The sequence below is a fragment of the Rhinopithecus roxellana genome, chromosome 17 (genome assembly GCF_007565055.1).
Source record: "Rhinopithecus roxellana isolate Shanxi Qingling chromosome 17, ASM756505v1, whole genome shotgun sequence".
In the NCBI taxonomy this organism is placed as follows: Eukaryota; Metazoa; Chordata; class Mammalia; order Primates; family Cercopithecidae; genus Rhinopithecus; species Rhinopithecus roxellana.
In genome coordinates, this window is record NC_044565.1 from 69,653,044 (window position 1) to 69,667,972 (window position 14,929).

The 14,929-nt window shown below is 42.1% G+C and overlaps 1 protein-coding gene across 1 annotated transcript in view; it reads left to right on the forward strand.

The window, feature by feature from the left end:
• SLC4A1AP (solute carrier family 4 member 1 adaptor protein) overlaps window positions 1-5,094 on the forward strand; it is a 32,014-nt gene extending 26,920 nt beyond the window's left edge. Inside the window, exons 13-14 of the mRNA XM_010371200.2 lie at window positions 3,807-3,876; window positions 4,754-5,094. Coding sequence (XP_010369502.1) covers window positions 3,807-3,876; window positions 4,754-4,803 — 120 coding nt within the window. The 3' untranslated portion in view covers window positions 4,804-5,094. The remainder of the gene's footprint in view (window positions 1-3,806; window positions 3,877-4,753) is intronic.
• The last annotated feature ends 9,835 nt before the right edge of the window (window positions 5,095-14,929 follow it).

Here is a 14,929-nt window from a genome sequence, read left to right on the forward strand (position 1 = left end):
AACCTTGGCCAAAAGGTAAATGCCAAATTTCCCTCTCTGGAGGCTATACCATTTAGCAGTCATACCTGCAGTGTGTTAACTGCCCCTTTTAAAGAGTGTCACATAACTCACTGGCTGAAAATCAGCTTGTGATGCTTTATGGAAAAAAGGTTCAGAGAAAATATTCCCCCAAGTAGGTTACTTATGTCAAGATCATTAATAGAAACTGTTCTCTCTTAGTTTTTGTTTGCTAACAGGCATAAGGACAATAATTCTTAGAGTTAAAATTATACCTGTATGTAATTTTTCAAAAATAGCTTTTGGGTTACAAGTGGTTCTTTGGTTACATAGATGAATCATATAGTGATGGAGTCTGAGATTTTAGTGCACCTGTCACCCAAGTAGTGTACATTGTACCCAATATGCAATTTTTTATTCCTCATCCCCTTCCCAGCCTCCTTCTTCTGAGTCTCCAAAGTCCATCATACCACTCTGTATGCCTTTGCATACCCATAGCTTAGCTCCCACTTGTAAGTGAGAACATATGGTAGTTGGTTTTCCACTCCTAAGTTACTTTACTTAATGGCCTCTAGCTCCAATTTGCTGTAAAAAAGAAATTATTTTTTATGTTTTTTTTTTTTTTTTTTTTTTTTGAGACAGGATCTTGCTCTGTCACCCAGGCTGGAGTGCAGTGGTGTGATCATGGCTCACTGCAACCTTCAAGCTCTTGGACTCAAGTGATCCTCCCACCTCAGCCTCCTGAGTAGCTGGGACTACAGTTGTGTGCCACAATGCCCGGCTAATTTTCGTGGGTTTTTTTGTAGAAATACGTCTTGTTTTGTTGCCCGGGCTGGTCTCAAACTCCTAGCTTGCAATGATCCTGAGATGCTGGCTTTTATTGAATGCTTTTTCTGCATCTATTGAGATGATCATATGGTTTTTGTTTTTAATTCTGTTTCTGTGATGTGTCGTATTTATTGACTTGCATATGTTAAACCATCCCAGCATCCCTGCGATGAAACCCACTTGATCATGGTGTATTGAATAGGGTGTATTATCTTTCTGATATGCTGATGGATTCAGTTTACTAGTCTTTCATTGAGGATTTTTGCATCTGTGTTCACTAGGGATATGGGTCTCTAATTTTCTTTTTTATGTTATGTCCTTTCCTAGTTTTTGTATCAGGGCAATATTAGCGTCATAGAATGAGTTAGGGAGGATTCCTTCTTTCTCAATCTTTTGGAATACTTTCGGTAAGATTGGTTCTTCCTTGAATGTCTGGTAGAATCTGACTGTGAATCCATCTGGTCCTGGGCTTTTTTTTTTGTTGGTGGTAATATATTTTATTACTGACTCAATCTCACTGCTTGTTATTGGTCTGTTCAGGATTTCTGTTTCTTCCTGATTGAATCTAGGAGAGTTGTATGTTTCCAGGAATTTATCCATTTCTACTAGATGTTCTAGTTTATGTGCATAGAGGTGTTCATAGTAGTCTCAAATGATCTTTTGTATTTCTGTGGTATTGGTTGTAATGTCTCCATTTTCATTTGTAATTGAACTAATATAGAATATTCTTTTCTTGTCTAATCTAGCTAATGATTTATCAATTTAGTTTATCTTTTCAAAACCCCCCTTTTTTTTCATTGATCTTTTGCAATTTCTTTTGTTTCAATTTCATTTAGTTCTGCTCTGATCTTTGTTATTTCTTTTATGGTAGCTTTGGGTTTAATCTGTTTTTTTTTTTTTTTTTTTTTTTTTTTTTCGAGACAGAGTCTCATTCTGTTGCCCAGGGAGTGCAGTAGTGCAATCTCAGCTCACTACAACCTCTGCCTCCCGGGTTCAAGCAATTTTCCTGCCTCAGCCCTCCTGAATAGCTAGGATTACAGGCGTGCACCACCAAGCCCAGCTAATTTTTGTATTTTGTTAGAAATGGGATTTCACGATGTTGACCAGGCTTGTCTCAAACTCCTGGACTCAAGCATTCTGCGCACCCTAGCCTCCCAAAGTGCTGGGATTATAGGCATGAGCCACTGTGCCCAGCCTGGTTTGGTCTGTTCTTGTTACTCCAGTTCCTTGAGGTGTGACATTAGGTTGTCAATTTGTGATCTTTCAGACTTTCTCTCTCTCTTTTAAATAGAGATGAGGCCTCACTATGTTATCCAGGCTGGTCTTGAACTCCTGAGCTCAAGCAATCCTCCTGCCTTGGCCTTTCAAAGTGCTGGGGTTATAGGCGTGAATCACCACGCCTGGCTCAAGACTTTTTGATGTAGGCATTTAGCACTATAAATTTTTCCTCTTAGCACTGCTTTTGCTGTATCCCAGAGGTTTTGATAACTTGTGTCACTATTACTTATTTTGAATAATTTTTAAATTTCCAGTGATTTCATTGTTAGCCCAAAAATCATTTAGAAGCAGATTGTTTAATTTCCATGTATTTGTGTAGTTTTGAGGGTTCCTTTTCAAGTTGGTTTCTAGTTTTATTCCACTGTGGTCTCACAAGATACTTGATATGATTTCTATTTTTTTTAAATTTGAGATTTGTTTTGTGGTCTATCATATGGTCTATCTTGGAGAATATTCCATGCACTGATGAGAAGATTGTATATTCTGCAGTTCTTGAGTAGAATGTTCTGTAACTGTGTTAGTCGATTTGTTCTGGAGTGTAGTATAGGTCCAGTGTTTGTTGACTTTCTGCCTTGATGATCTGTTTACTGTTGTCAATAGAGTGTTTAAGTCTTCCACTATTATTGTGTTGCTGTCTTTCTCTTTTCTTAGATCTGGTAGTAGTTGTTTTATGAATCTGGGAGCTCCAGTTTTAGGTGCATATATATTTAGGATTATAATATCTTCTTGTTGGGTTGATCCTTTTATAATTATATAATGGCCTTCTTTGTCTTTTTTTTAGTGTTGTTGCTTTAAATTGTTTTATTTAATATAAGAATAGCTACTCCTGCTTGCATTTGACTTCCATTTCTGTGGAATATCTTTTTCCACCCCTTTACCTTCAGTCTATAAGAAACCTCGCATGTTAAGTGAGTCTCTTGAAGACGGCAGATATTTGGTTTTATTTATTTATTTATTTATTTTATTTATTTTTGAGATGGAATCTCGCTCTGTCGCTCAGGCTGGAGTGCAGTGGTATGATCTCAGCTCACTGTAACCTCCGCCTCCCGGGTTCAAGTGATTCTCCTGCCTCAGCCTCCCAAGTAGCTGGGACTAGAGGCACGCACCACCACACTCAGCTAATTTTTGTATTTTTAGTAGAGATGGAGTTTCGCAACATTAGCCAGACTGGTCTCAAGCTCCTGACCTCAGGTGATCCACCCACCTCAGCCTCCCAAAGTGCTGGGATTACAGGTGTGAACTACTGCGCCCAGCCTGTGACTTTTTTTTTTAAGTGGAGCATTTAGACCATTTACATTCAACGTTAATATTGAGATGTGAGGTGCTGTTCCAGTCATCATGTTGATTGTTAACTAGATATTTTTCTTCCTTCATTGTATTATTTTTTTATAGGCCCTGTGAGTTTTATGCTTTCAAGAGGTTCTAGTCTGGTGCATGTCAACCTTTTGTTTTAAGATTTAGAACTCCTTTTAGCATTTCTTGTAGGTCTGGTTTGGTAGTGACAAATTCCCTCAGCATTTGCTTGTCTGAAAAAGACTTTATTTCTTTTTCATTCATGAAACTTAGTTTTGCTGGATACAAAATTCTTGGCTAACATTTATTCTGCTTAAGGAGGCTAACAATAGGACCCCAATCCCTTCTGCAGTTGTAAGGTTTCTGGAGAGAAATTCTTGTGAATAAAACAATCCATCTTTTCTTTTTAGCTTCCACCAACACTTTCTTCCAAATATCCTGAAGATGACCCAGACTACTGTGTGTGGGTCCCACCTGAAGGTAGATTGTTTTTACTTTTTTTTCCTCTAAGGTTCATTTATTTATATTTTTGAATAGGTAATATAGATTTAAGGTTCAAAATAATAAAGTTACAAGAGTATGTAGTGGTAATTTGTACACCATGTTTGGATCCTTATTCAAACAAACAACTCTTTAAAAAAATTATTAGCCAGTCAGATAATTTTGAACACTACCTGGATATTTGATGATACTAAGAAATTGTTGATTTTTTTAAAGTGTGAATGATGTTGAGTTATGTTTTTCAGAAAAAGTCCTTGTCTTCTAGGAATATATACAGAAGTGTTTACAGATGTAATGTTATCTGGGTTTTACCAAGTCAAAAGAAAGGAAAACAATTCTGGCTGTGCCTCAGCTACTCAGTTGTTTTCCTCACAAGACAACCAATTGTTGTTAGTTTCTTATGGATACTTATATATAAAATGCTAAGTACAGAGGAGCATCTATTGAAAAAAATTCATAAAAGTTAACCTTCTGGATCAAAGGTATAAACATTTTGAAGATAATATAAATTGCATTCTATAGAGATTGTACCAGTTTTATGCTCATACACACACCCTTAAAGCAATGTGTGAGATACTTACTTTCTCATATGTTCATCACAGCTTGAGATTTCTAATATATTAGTAACTAATAGAATTTAGTTACTAGAGATGTCTACTTTTTCTATGCTAACAAATGTTAGGGTAGAAGTGAAAAGAGGGCTGTATTTTGAAATTTCATACAAAAAGTAAAATTTCTATCAAAGAATAAACCTTTTTGTCTATTTTACTTTTTGGCCTACTGATATCTGGATATCTTTTCTCTCCTGACTTTGGAAAAGTAAATAATGTATTTCTTTTTTTATATTCTGATCTAGGTCAAAGTGGAGATGGCAGAACTCATCTTAATGACAAGTATGGCTATTGATTGCTTCAGAATCCCAAAAGAAGACCTTGTGGACCATGTGACATGGAATATTTGGGATAATGTATCAAATCAAATAGCCAGAGAAGTTTAGATGATCATTTGTAAGATCTGGTGACTGGCCTTTCCTTCTGTGTTCTTGGCTTCCTAAATTTATCTGCCCATATGATTCTTATGCATTTGATATTTATGTTTAAAAGTGTTTATATATATATGTAAAAAGGGAACCATATGTTTTGAGAATTTGTAAAGTGAGAGACATGATCCTATTAAAATTAGAAGACAAAAATGTTCATAATTTTTTTTTTTTTTTTTAAGAGGGTCTTACTCTGTCACCTAGGCTGGGGTACAGTGGTGCAATCGTAGCTCACTGTAGCCTTGAACTCCTGGGCTCAAGCAATCCTCCCACCTCAGCCTCCCAAGTACCTGGGACTATAGGCATGTACCACCACCACACCTGGCTAATTATTTTATTTAAAGTTTTTGGAGAGATGAAGTCTTGCCATGTTGCCTAGGCTGGTCTTGAACTCCTGGCCTCAAGTGATCCTCCTGCCTCAACCTTCTAAAACACTGGGACCTAATTTTTTTTTCTTTTTTTCTGAGACAGGGTCTCACTCTGTTGCCTAGAATGAGTGCAGTGGCATGATCACAGCTTGCTGCAGTCCCAACTTCCCAGGCTCAAGTGATTCTCCTGCCTCAGCCTCTTGAGTAGCTGGGACTACAGGTACATGCCACTGTGCCTGGCTCATTTTTATATTTATAGAGATGGGGTCTTGCCATGTTACCCAGGCTGGTCTCAAACTCCTGGGCTCAAGCAGTCCCGTTCTCCTTAGCCTCCTAAAGTGCTAGGATTACAGGCCACTGCCTTTGGGACCTAATGTTGGGACCTTACGTTGATTAAAGGTCACAGCCTCTTTCATTATAACTTAAGGACTATGCTTTTCCTGAGCAATAGGGTGCTTCTGGTGGTTGGGTGGCAGAACTCACTGATATTGCCTCCTCAAGTAACTGTTGAAATATGAGGTTATGCTATGGGTGTGATTCTGGGTGTCCCTGTCATTCTTGGTACTAAAAGTAGGTTCACAGTGGGGGACTTCCTGCAACCTTCAACTATGATCTTCCTACCAGGTTTGAGAATAGACCCTGACTTACCAGGACAAAGTTAACTATGGCACCACCTCGTGCATTCAGGCACTAGTGCTGATGAAAACTCAGCCTGCTGAATGTCCAGAACGCTGACCAATCAGTCATTCCTTCTCTTGTGGAAGGGTGCAGATAAGGCCATGGAATGAAAAGCTGCATGTATTCTGCCCGTTGTGGGGCTTCTCACCTCTGCGGAGAGGGGAATAGGAAGAATTTCTCTGGGAACAGGAAGAAATGCAAGAAGATGTCTTATTTCCTCCCCTCACGCTCCCCATCATTAGTGCTTCACTCCCATAGAAAGCCCAAGAGTGAAGCAAAGTAGAGAGCATTTGGGGTAGGCTGAGGCAGACATAAGCAGCAGGGAGGAAAAATGCTGCCTGAGCTAGAGAGTGAATGAGGCTGATGCTTTCCTAAAATGGATTACACAGTATGCACGGAGGTAGGCAGGAAGCAATAATGAGCAACTTCAGTTATCCTGACAGATGTGGGAAGTCTGGTCTGCTAAAAGTGATAAGTTCTTCATCTCTCAAAAAGGAATGTTGGTATTATGAGAAACTATTATTTTGGACTTCATGTAGACCAACAAGGAAAAACTGGTTGATGATTTAAGAAATGACAGGAATTAGGCCGGGCGCGGTGGCTGAAGCCTGTAATCCCAGCACTTTGGGAGGCCGAGACGGGCGGATCACAAGGTCAGGAGATCGAGACCATCCTGGCCAAAACGGTGAAACCCCTTCTCTACTAAAAAAATACAAAACCTAGCCGGGCGAGGTGGCGGGCGCCTGTAGTCCCAGCTACTCGGGAGGCTGAGGCAGGAGAATGGCGTGAATCCAGGAGGCGGAGCTTGCAGTGAGCTGAGATCCGGCCACTGCACTCCAGCCTGGGCGACAGAGCGAGACTCCGTCTCAAAAAAAAAAAAAAAACAAAAAGACAAAGAAATGACAGGAATTTGGGTACAGAATGACTATGCCATTTTGGATTAAAACACTGAACAAAAAAGTCTGAGCTAGATCAATGATCTTCAGAGGTGAAACTATTCAAACAAAATTGTATGTGGGACCCTAATACTTGAACAAGTAAAAATATATCTGCTGTGGTTGAAGTGAAGAAGGCAAAGGGATTGGAGACACACACACACACACACACACACACACACACACACACACACACACACACACACACACCACACTACCCCACCCCACCCACTCCTCCCCCTAGCCTCACAATGACCCTGAGGAATTGTAAGCAGATGTCTTAAATTCTTCAAGTCTCAGTTCTGTCATCTGTGAAGCAGGGACAGTAATGCTTCCTGCTCTTGGAACCTAAGATTGTTCTAAGGATCAAATGAGATAATGTAGAGGAATATAATTTACAGGGTTTTATAGATGTTAATAGTTGTTATTACAAAGGGGGAATAGATCCTAACATCTGGGCCTGACTTTCCTCATCAGTGAAAGAGGAGATAGGATTAGATCAGTGATTCTCAACTGTGGCTACAAATTAGAATCACCTGGAGAAATGTAACCTTTTTTAATTGCGATATTTGCTTCCCACCTCAGACAGATTTAATCAGAATCTCTGAGGTGATCCTTTTTTTTCTTTTCTTGAGGCAGAGTCTCGCTCTGTCACTCAGGCTGGAATACAGTGGCGTTAATCACGGCTCACGGCAGCCTCTGCCTCCTGTCCTCAAGCTATCCTCCCACCTTACCCTCTCAAATAACTGGGACTACAGGTACATGCCACCATGCCCAGCTAATTTTTATATTTTTTTATAGAGATGAGGTTTCACTATGTTGCCCAGGTGGTCTCAAACTCCTGGGCTCAAACAGTCTGCCCATCTCAGCCTCCCAAAGTGCTGGGATGACAGGCGTGAGCCACCATATCTGGCGAGGTGATCCCTTTCACAAGTACTCCAGGTGACTCTGATGTGGAGCCCATGGTGGGAAACCTCTAGAGCACTGTTTTCTATAAAAATCCTTTTCTGTTTAGGGTCAGATATTTTAGGCTTTGCAAGCCATATAGTCTGTTGTAACACTCAACTCTATGCTTTATGCAGACAGCATTGGCAATACACAAATGAATGAGTGTGACTGTGTTCCATTAAGTATTTGTTTATCAAAACAAATGGCAGGCTGGATTTGGCCCACAGGCTGTAGTTGGCCAACCCCTGCTCTACATTAATTCATCTTTAAGGTCTTACCCGGCTAAAAATTTTCTCTATAACATCTTTTAAAAATGTATATCTCAGTTCGTGGATATTTGAAAGTTTCTATTCAGAAGGCTAATTATCTCTTAACTATATGGGTTACAGTTTTATGGGTACCAGATTTCAAAGTAATCCTGTCTCCTTTTCTCAGAAACAAAAGGTTATTAGTCATGAAATAAAATATGCTGTTACAGCAGGAACACAAAGAGTTAACTGTAAGCAAGCTGTCCCTGGTCTGCCATCCTGGCCTTCCTGGGAGTTCTGTATTATATCTGCTTCTATATTTAAAGAGCAATGGGGAGCCATTGGATTGTTAGTGATGGTGAAATGACTGGGTTTGGATTTTTTTTTTTTCTTGAGCCAGAGTCTCACGCTGGTTGCCCAGGCTGGAGTACAGTGGCATGATCTCGGCTCACTGCAACCTGCACCTCCCAGGTTCAAGCGATTCTCCTGCCTCAGCCTCCTGAGAAGCTGAGATTGCAGGTGCCCGCCACCACGTCCAGCTAATTTTTATGTTTTTAGTAGAGACGGGGTTTCACCATGTTGGCCAGGCTGGTCTCGAACTCCTGACCTTGTGATCTGCCCGCCTCGGCCTCCCAAAGTGCTGGTATTACAGGCATGAGCCACCATGCCCAGCCAGGTTTGGATTTTTAAAAGAAGATTCAAACAGTGTGGAAGAAGGATGGAAGAAGGCAGGAGGATGCAGGAAAAACAAGTTAGAAGTCTGCAGAAGTCCAAGTGAAAGATCATGGTGGACTAAATTAAGTGAAGACTGAGATGGAAAGAGGTAAATGGAGCCCAATAATATTTTAAAAAGTAGAAAGGCTAAGACTGAGTGATGGGATTGTCTGGGGGTAAAAGGGAAGGAATTGAGCGTGTGTCCCAGATTGCTGGCTTGTACATCTCAATGGGTGATAGGTCATTCATTGAGGTAAGGGGAACAAGTTGAGCTTGATGTTCCTTTGAGACACCCAAGTAAAGATGTCAAAAAAGCAGTTGGTTGGATACATATGTCTGGATCTCAGAAGAGAGTCCTGAAGAACAATTGTGGGCGGGTAGGGTTGGATGGCAGGTACTAGTAGGTGAGGTTAAAGACTAGGTGACAGGAGTTTTGAAAGCAGACTTCAGTCTTGGACAGCTGGATCTCCCTATCTTTGGTACAAGGAACAAAACTTTTCCTGGGTATGGGTACTCATTTGTTGGGGGAAAAGGTGAAATATGTGTATCAGAGTAAGCAGCGTTTTGAACAGAAAAAGTCAGGCATATGTATTTAACATTAAAACAAGTCTCTGTCCACTTAAAAATTTTTCTTTTTTTGAAACAGAGTCTCACTCTCCAGTCGCCCAGGCTGGAGTGTAGTGGCACAGTCTCGGCTCACTGCAACCTCCGCCTCCCGGCTTCAAGTGATTCTCCTGCCTCAGAGTCCTGAGTAGCTGGGATTACAGGTGCGCACCACCACACCCAGCTAATTTTTTATATTTTTAGTAGAAACAGGGTTTTACCATGTTGGCCAAGCTGGTCTCAAACTCCTGACCTCAAGTGATCCTCCTGCCTTGGCCTCCCAAAGTGCTGGGATTATAGGCGTGAGCCACTGTGCCCAGCCACTTTGAGAATTTTCAAGGGACCTAAAAACACGTCTAGAAAGCCAAAACTTTATTAACTATTTTGTATTTAAAATTTCCAATAATAATAATAATAGGTAAGGCCAAATGTGGTGGCTCACACCTGTAATCTCAACACTTTGGGAGGCTGAGGTGGGAGGATCCCTTGAGCTAGGAGTTTGACACCTGCCTGGATAATACAGTGGGACCCCATCTCTACTAAGAAAAAGAAAAAATAGGCCAGGTGCGGTGGCTCACACCTGTAATCCCAGCACTTTGGGAGGATGAGGTGGGCAGATCACCTGAGATTAGGAGTTCAAGACCAGCCTGGCCAGCATGGTGAAACCCCGTCTCTACTAAAAATACAAAAATTAGCCAGATGTGGTGGTAGGTGTCTGTAATCCCAGCTACTCGGGAGGCCAAGGCAGGAGAATTGCTTGAACCTGGGAGGCGGAGGTTGCATTGAACCAAGATTGCACCATTGCACTCCAGCCTAGGGGACAAGAGCAAGACTTCGTCTCAAAAAAAAAAAAAAGAAAAACAAACAAAACAAACCAAAAAATAGGCTGGATACGGTGGCTCATGCCTGTAATCCCAGCCCTTTGGCAGGCCAAGGCGGGTGGATCACCTGAGGTCAGGAGTTCCAAGACCAGCCTGGTCAACATGGCAAAACCCTGTCTCTACTAAAAATACAAAAATTAGTCGGGCGTGGTGGCAGGCACCTGTAGTCCCAGCTACTCAGGAGGCTGAGGCAGGAGAATCACTTGAACCCAGGGGGCAGAGGTTGCAGTGAGCCAAGATTGCGCCACTGCACTCCAGCCTGGGCGACAGAGCGAGACTCCATCTAAAATAATAATAATAATAATAATAATAGCTAAGATTTATTTAATGCCCTCAATGTGCCAGGCACTATGCTAACTGCTTTGTATGGATTCTCATTTAATCTTCCAAATAGTTCAGTGAGGTAGGTACTATTACTTCCTTCAGTTATACAGCTGAGGAAACCGAAGACTTGAAAGTTAAAACACCCTGGTTTGCTGGGCGCGGTGGCTCAAGCCTGTAATCCCAGCATTTTGGGAGGCCGAGACGGGCGGATCACGAGGTCAGGAGATCGAGACCATCCTGGCTAACACGGTGAAACCCCGTCTCTACTAAAAATACAAAAAACTAGCCGGGCGAGGTGGCGGGCGCCTGTAGTCCCAGCTACTCCGGAGGCTGAGGTAGGAGAATGGGGTAAACCTGGGAGGCAGAGCTTGCAGTGAGCTGAGATCTGGCCACTGCACTCCAGCCTGGGCAACAGAGGGAGACTCCGTCTCAAAAAACAAAACAAAACCAAAAAATAAAACACCCTGGTTTAAGGCCACTTAGTCAATGAATTGGACTGGAGCATAAGCAATCCAGTTTCTGAGTCTAACTCTTAACCCCCAGTATATTGCTTTAATTTTTAAAAACAGACTTTTTAAGAGCAGTTTTAGATTTACAGCAAAATTGAACAAAAAGTGTAATACAAGGAGTTCCCATTTACCCGCCCCCCACCCCCACACACACAGTCTCTTGTATAGCAAAGTCCTGTACCAGAGTGGTACATTTTTTACAATTAAACCTGAATTGACACGTTATCAAACAAACTACAGTTTACATTAGGATTTACTCTTAGTGTACATTCTGTGGGTTTTGACAAATATATAATGACATGTATTCACCAGTATAGTATCATACAGAGCAGTCTCACTGCCCTAAAAGTCCTGTGTGCTCTGCCTATTCATCCTCCTCTCCTCCCTTAGCCCTAGGAGCCACTGATCTTTTTATTGTCTCCGTAGTTTTATATTTTCCAGAATGTCATATGGTTGGATATTGCCATTTTTTTTTTTTTTTGGAGACAAGGTCTTGCTTTGTTGCCCAGGCTGGAGTGTAGTGGCACCATCATAGCTCACTGCAGCCTCGAATTCATGGGCTTGAGGGATCCTTCCACCTCAGGTTCCCAAGTAGCTGGGACTACAGACGTGAATCACCATGCCCAGCTAAGTTTTAAATTTTTTGTATAGATGGGGGTCTCACTATTTTGCCCAGGCTGGTCTCGAACTCCTAGCCTTAGGGATCCTCCACTGCCTTGGCCTCCAAAAGTGCTGGGATTACAAGCATGAGCCATCTCACCTAGCCTAACTTTTTATTACTAAAACTCTTTTATTTCTAAAATTAAGGATATTTTGAGAAGAGGAAAATATTTAAAGCAGTATAGTAATTTTAAAGATATTTAGAGAAAAGGGAAGAAATGAAGCATGGGTAAAAAAAAATTAAATGCCGGCTGGGTGTTGTGGCTCATGCCTGTAATCCCAACACTTTGAGAGGCCGAGGCAAGATGATTGCTTAAAGCTAGGAGTTCAAGACCAGCCTGGGCAACATAGTGAGACCCCATCTCTACAAAAAATAAAAAAATTAACTGGTTGTAGTGGTAGCACCTGTAGTCCCAGCTACTTGGGAGGCTGAGGTGGGAGGATCGCTTGAGCCTCGGAAGTTGAGGCTGCAGTGAGCCATGATCATGTCACTACACCTAGCCTGGAAGACAGAACAAGCCCCTGTTTCAAAAGCAAATAAAAATAAAAAAATTAAATGCCTAAGCATCTCAGCATCACCATAACGTGACCACTGTTAAGATTTTGTTTATTTCAGTTGGGCATTGAGAGTTCATTGTATTGTACAGGAAAGAACACTGTTCTACCAAGACTAGATGGAGTTAGCCCTTTCAGGGAAATATGACACAATTCCCAACAAACATTGAAGCCGTTAGCCACAGCCTGAAGATCTGTTGCTTTACCACTGAAATGCTGCCACCTCCCAGATAGGGTGTGACAAGTGGCCAGCAGCTGTGGATGGCTTCCTGAGAGAGTGGGAGCCAGAGGGAAGCCTGCCAGCCCTGTGGCAATCAAAAGCCAGAATCCAAGCCTCTGCAGGGGAGGGGGAGCTGTGTTCCCATACAGGGTTTGGTCCAACCAGATTCTTGACTGCTGGGAAATGACAAAACTCCTTGACCTTTGAGGAGTGGATCCAGCCTCAAACTGGTATAGTCTTCGTGTGACAGGCCACTCTGATTTTGAGATTCCTCACTTGATGTGGGCATTGAGAACAATTTTCAGGATTTCACTGCTGGTCTCCAAGAAGACTTTGCCCTGCTTTGGTTTTAGAGGTTTGGCACATCATAGTCCAGGGTGGAACCAAGACTTCTATTCAGTAGGATTCTGGAAATCTGCCCCCATCCCCACCATAGGACCTGGCATTGATGAGGCAGGTTGGAGGGCTCAGCATGTGATTGCAGTGTTTCCCATCAAGGGTACCTCTGCCTTCTTTATTCCTCTAGCCCATTTTAATTTCTCCATGTGGAGGTTTTAGGATCTATGCCTTTGCATTGCCCACCACCCTAATCTAAGCTCCTTTCACCTCATGACTCCACAGGTCTCCCTCTCATCTCTGCCTTATCAGCTGTCCTCCACATTTGTCAAATACATCCCTGAGCAGGGTCCCTTGCTCTGAAATCTCAAAAGGTTTTCCAATGTCCAAAGCGTGAGGGTCCAAATTTCTTTGAGGCTTTAAAAGCCTTATCATAGGGTTCCTGTGCTTTTTGATCATCATGACCCCACACCTGCCCTTGTCTCTCCCTTTCTGCTACCCGATGAGGCATACCTGCTACTCTAGAAATAACAGGTTATTGCCCCAAACACACCTTTGCTTTTTCCTCTCCCTATATTTTCTATCAAGCCTTTCTGCATAGGCCTCAGTTTCCTTATCTATTAAATAGAGAAAATAATACCTACCCAACAGTATTGTTGCAGAGATTAAGTAACAAATATACACTTTTAGTCATGTGCAACACATAATCACCTCCCCCAACCCCATGTAGTTATTATGAGTATCATTGTGGTCTTCCTTGCTCATGTCTGATGTTTGGTAAGTAAGGTACTACTTTTTTACTTTTTTTTTTTTTAAGACTTCATTTTTTAGAGCAGTTTTAGGTTCACAGCAAAATTGAGCAAAAGATACAGAGATTTTCCATTGTCCCCACTCCTCTCATACACAGCCTTCTCCACTATCAACATTCCCCACCAGAGTGGTAAATTTGTTATAAATGATGAACTTATATTGATACATCGATATCACCCGAAGTCCACAGTTTACATTAGGGCTCACTCTTGGTATTGTACATTCTCTAGGTTTGGAGAAATGTTTAATGTCATGTATCCATTATAGTAAACAGACAAAGATGGTTTCATAGCCCTAAAAATCTTTCTCTGTGCTCTGCCCATTCCTCCCTCCCTCCCCCACGCCCGACTCATTTTTAGCCCAATCAGCTTGCCTCGAACTACCTTCAGGAGGTCTCCCTGATTGCGGCGGCTATCACTAATCCCTCCTTCCCCACTAGTGCTGTAGCACTTTATTTCTACTTCTATTATAGCCCTTACTCCAACGGCTTGATATTCATTACTGATATGTGTGCTTGGGTTACTTACGCTTGTCACTTATGAGTTCTTGAGGACAGGAACTACATATCTTGTACCCCATCCATGGCAAGTAGCAGTTCACAAATTGGTGCTCAGTTAACTGTTGGTTTCAATGGGTGGAGGGCTGAAGGGCAGGTCTTAGCCCCAGCCCTTCCTATCCTTCGGTTTTTCTGTCAGAGAAGGGGTACCTTCTAGCCACCTTCAGTTCCAGGACCTTGCTCCAGACAAGCTGGACAATCTAGGAACTGACCATTTTAGCAAGTTTAATCCAGACAGAGGGCTGGATTTAATGTCCTACTTGGGGCAAAACCAGGCAGGATCTACTTCCCATCAAGGAGCTCTGCACTCCAGCAGCTGGCTTTAATTTGGATTGTCCAGGGCTAGGTGCATTCAGCTGGGGTTGGTTGGGTTTCCTCAGGTCTGCGTTTGTCACGCACACCCCGTCAGAAGTTAATGCAACCACGGCAGGGAGTGACCACAAGAGGGCAGTATAGACCCATTACAATGCGGTCAACTTGCACACGGGACTGAAAGAAGATTAAGGTCTCAAAGCAGAAGAAAGAGTAAGAATCAGAAAAAAGGGAGGATTGTGAAAGAGTTAGGAGCAGCAAGCTGGTTTCGCTCACCGACATTCCTGGGCCCAAGACCTGGCAGCAGCAAGTTAGCCAGGGACACTGGTCAGGCCC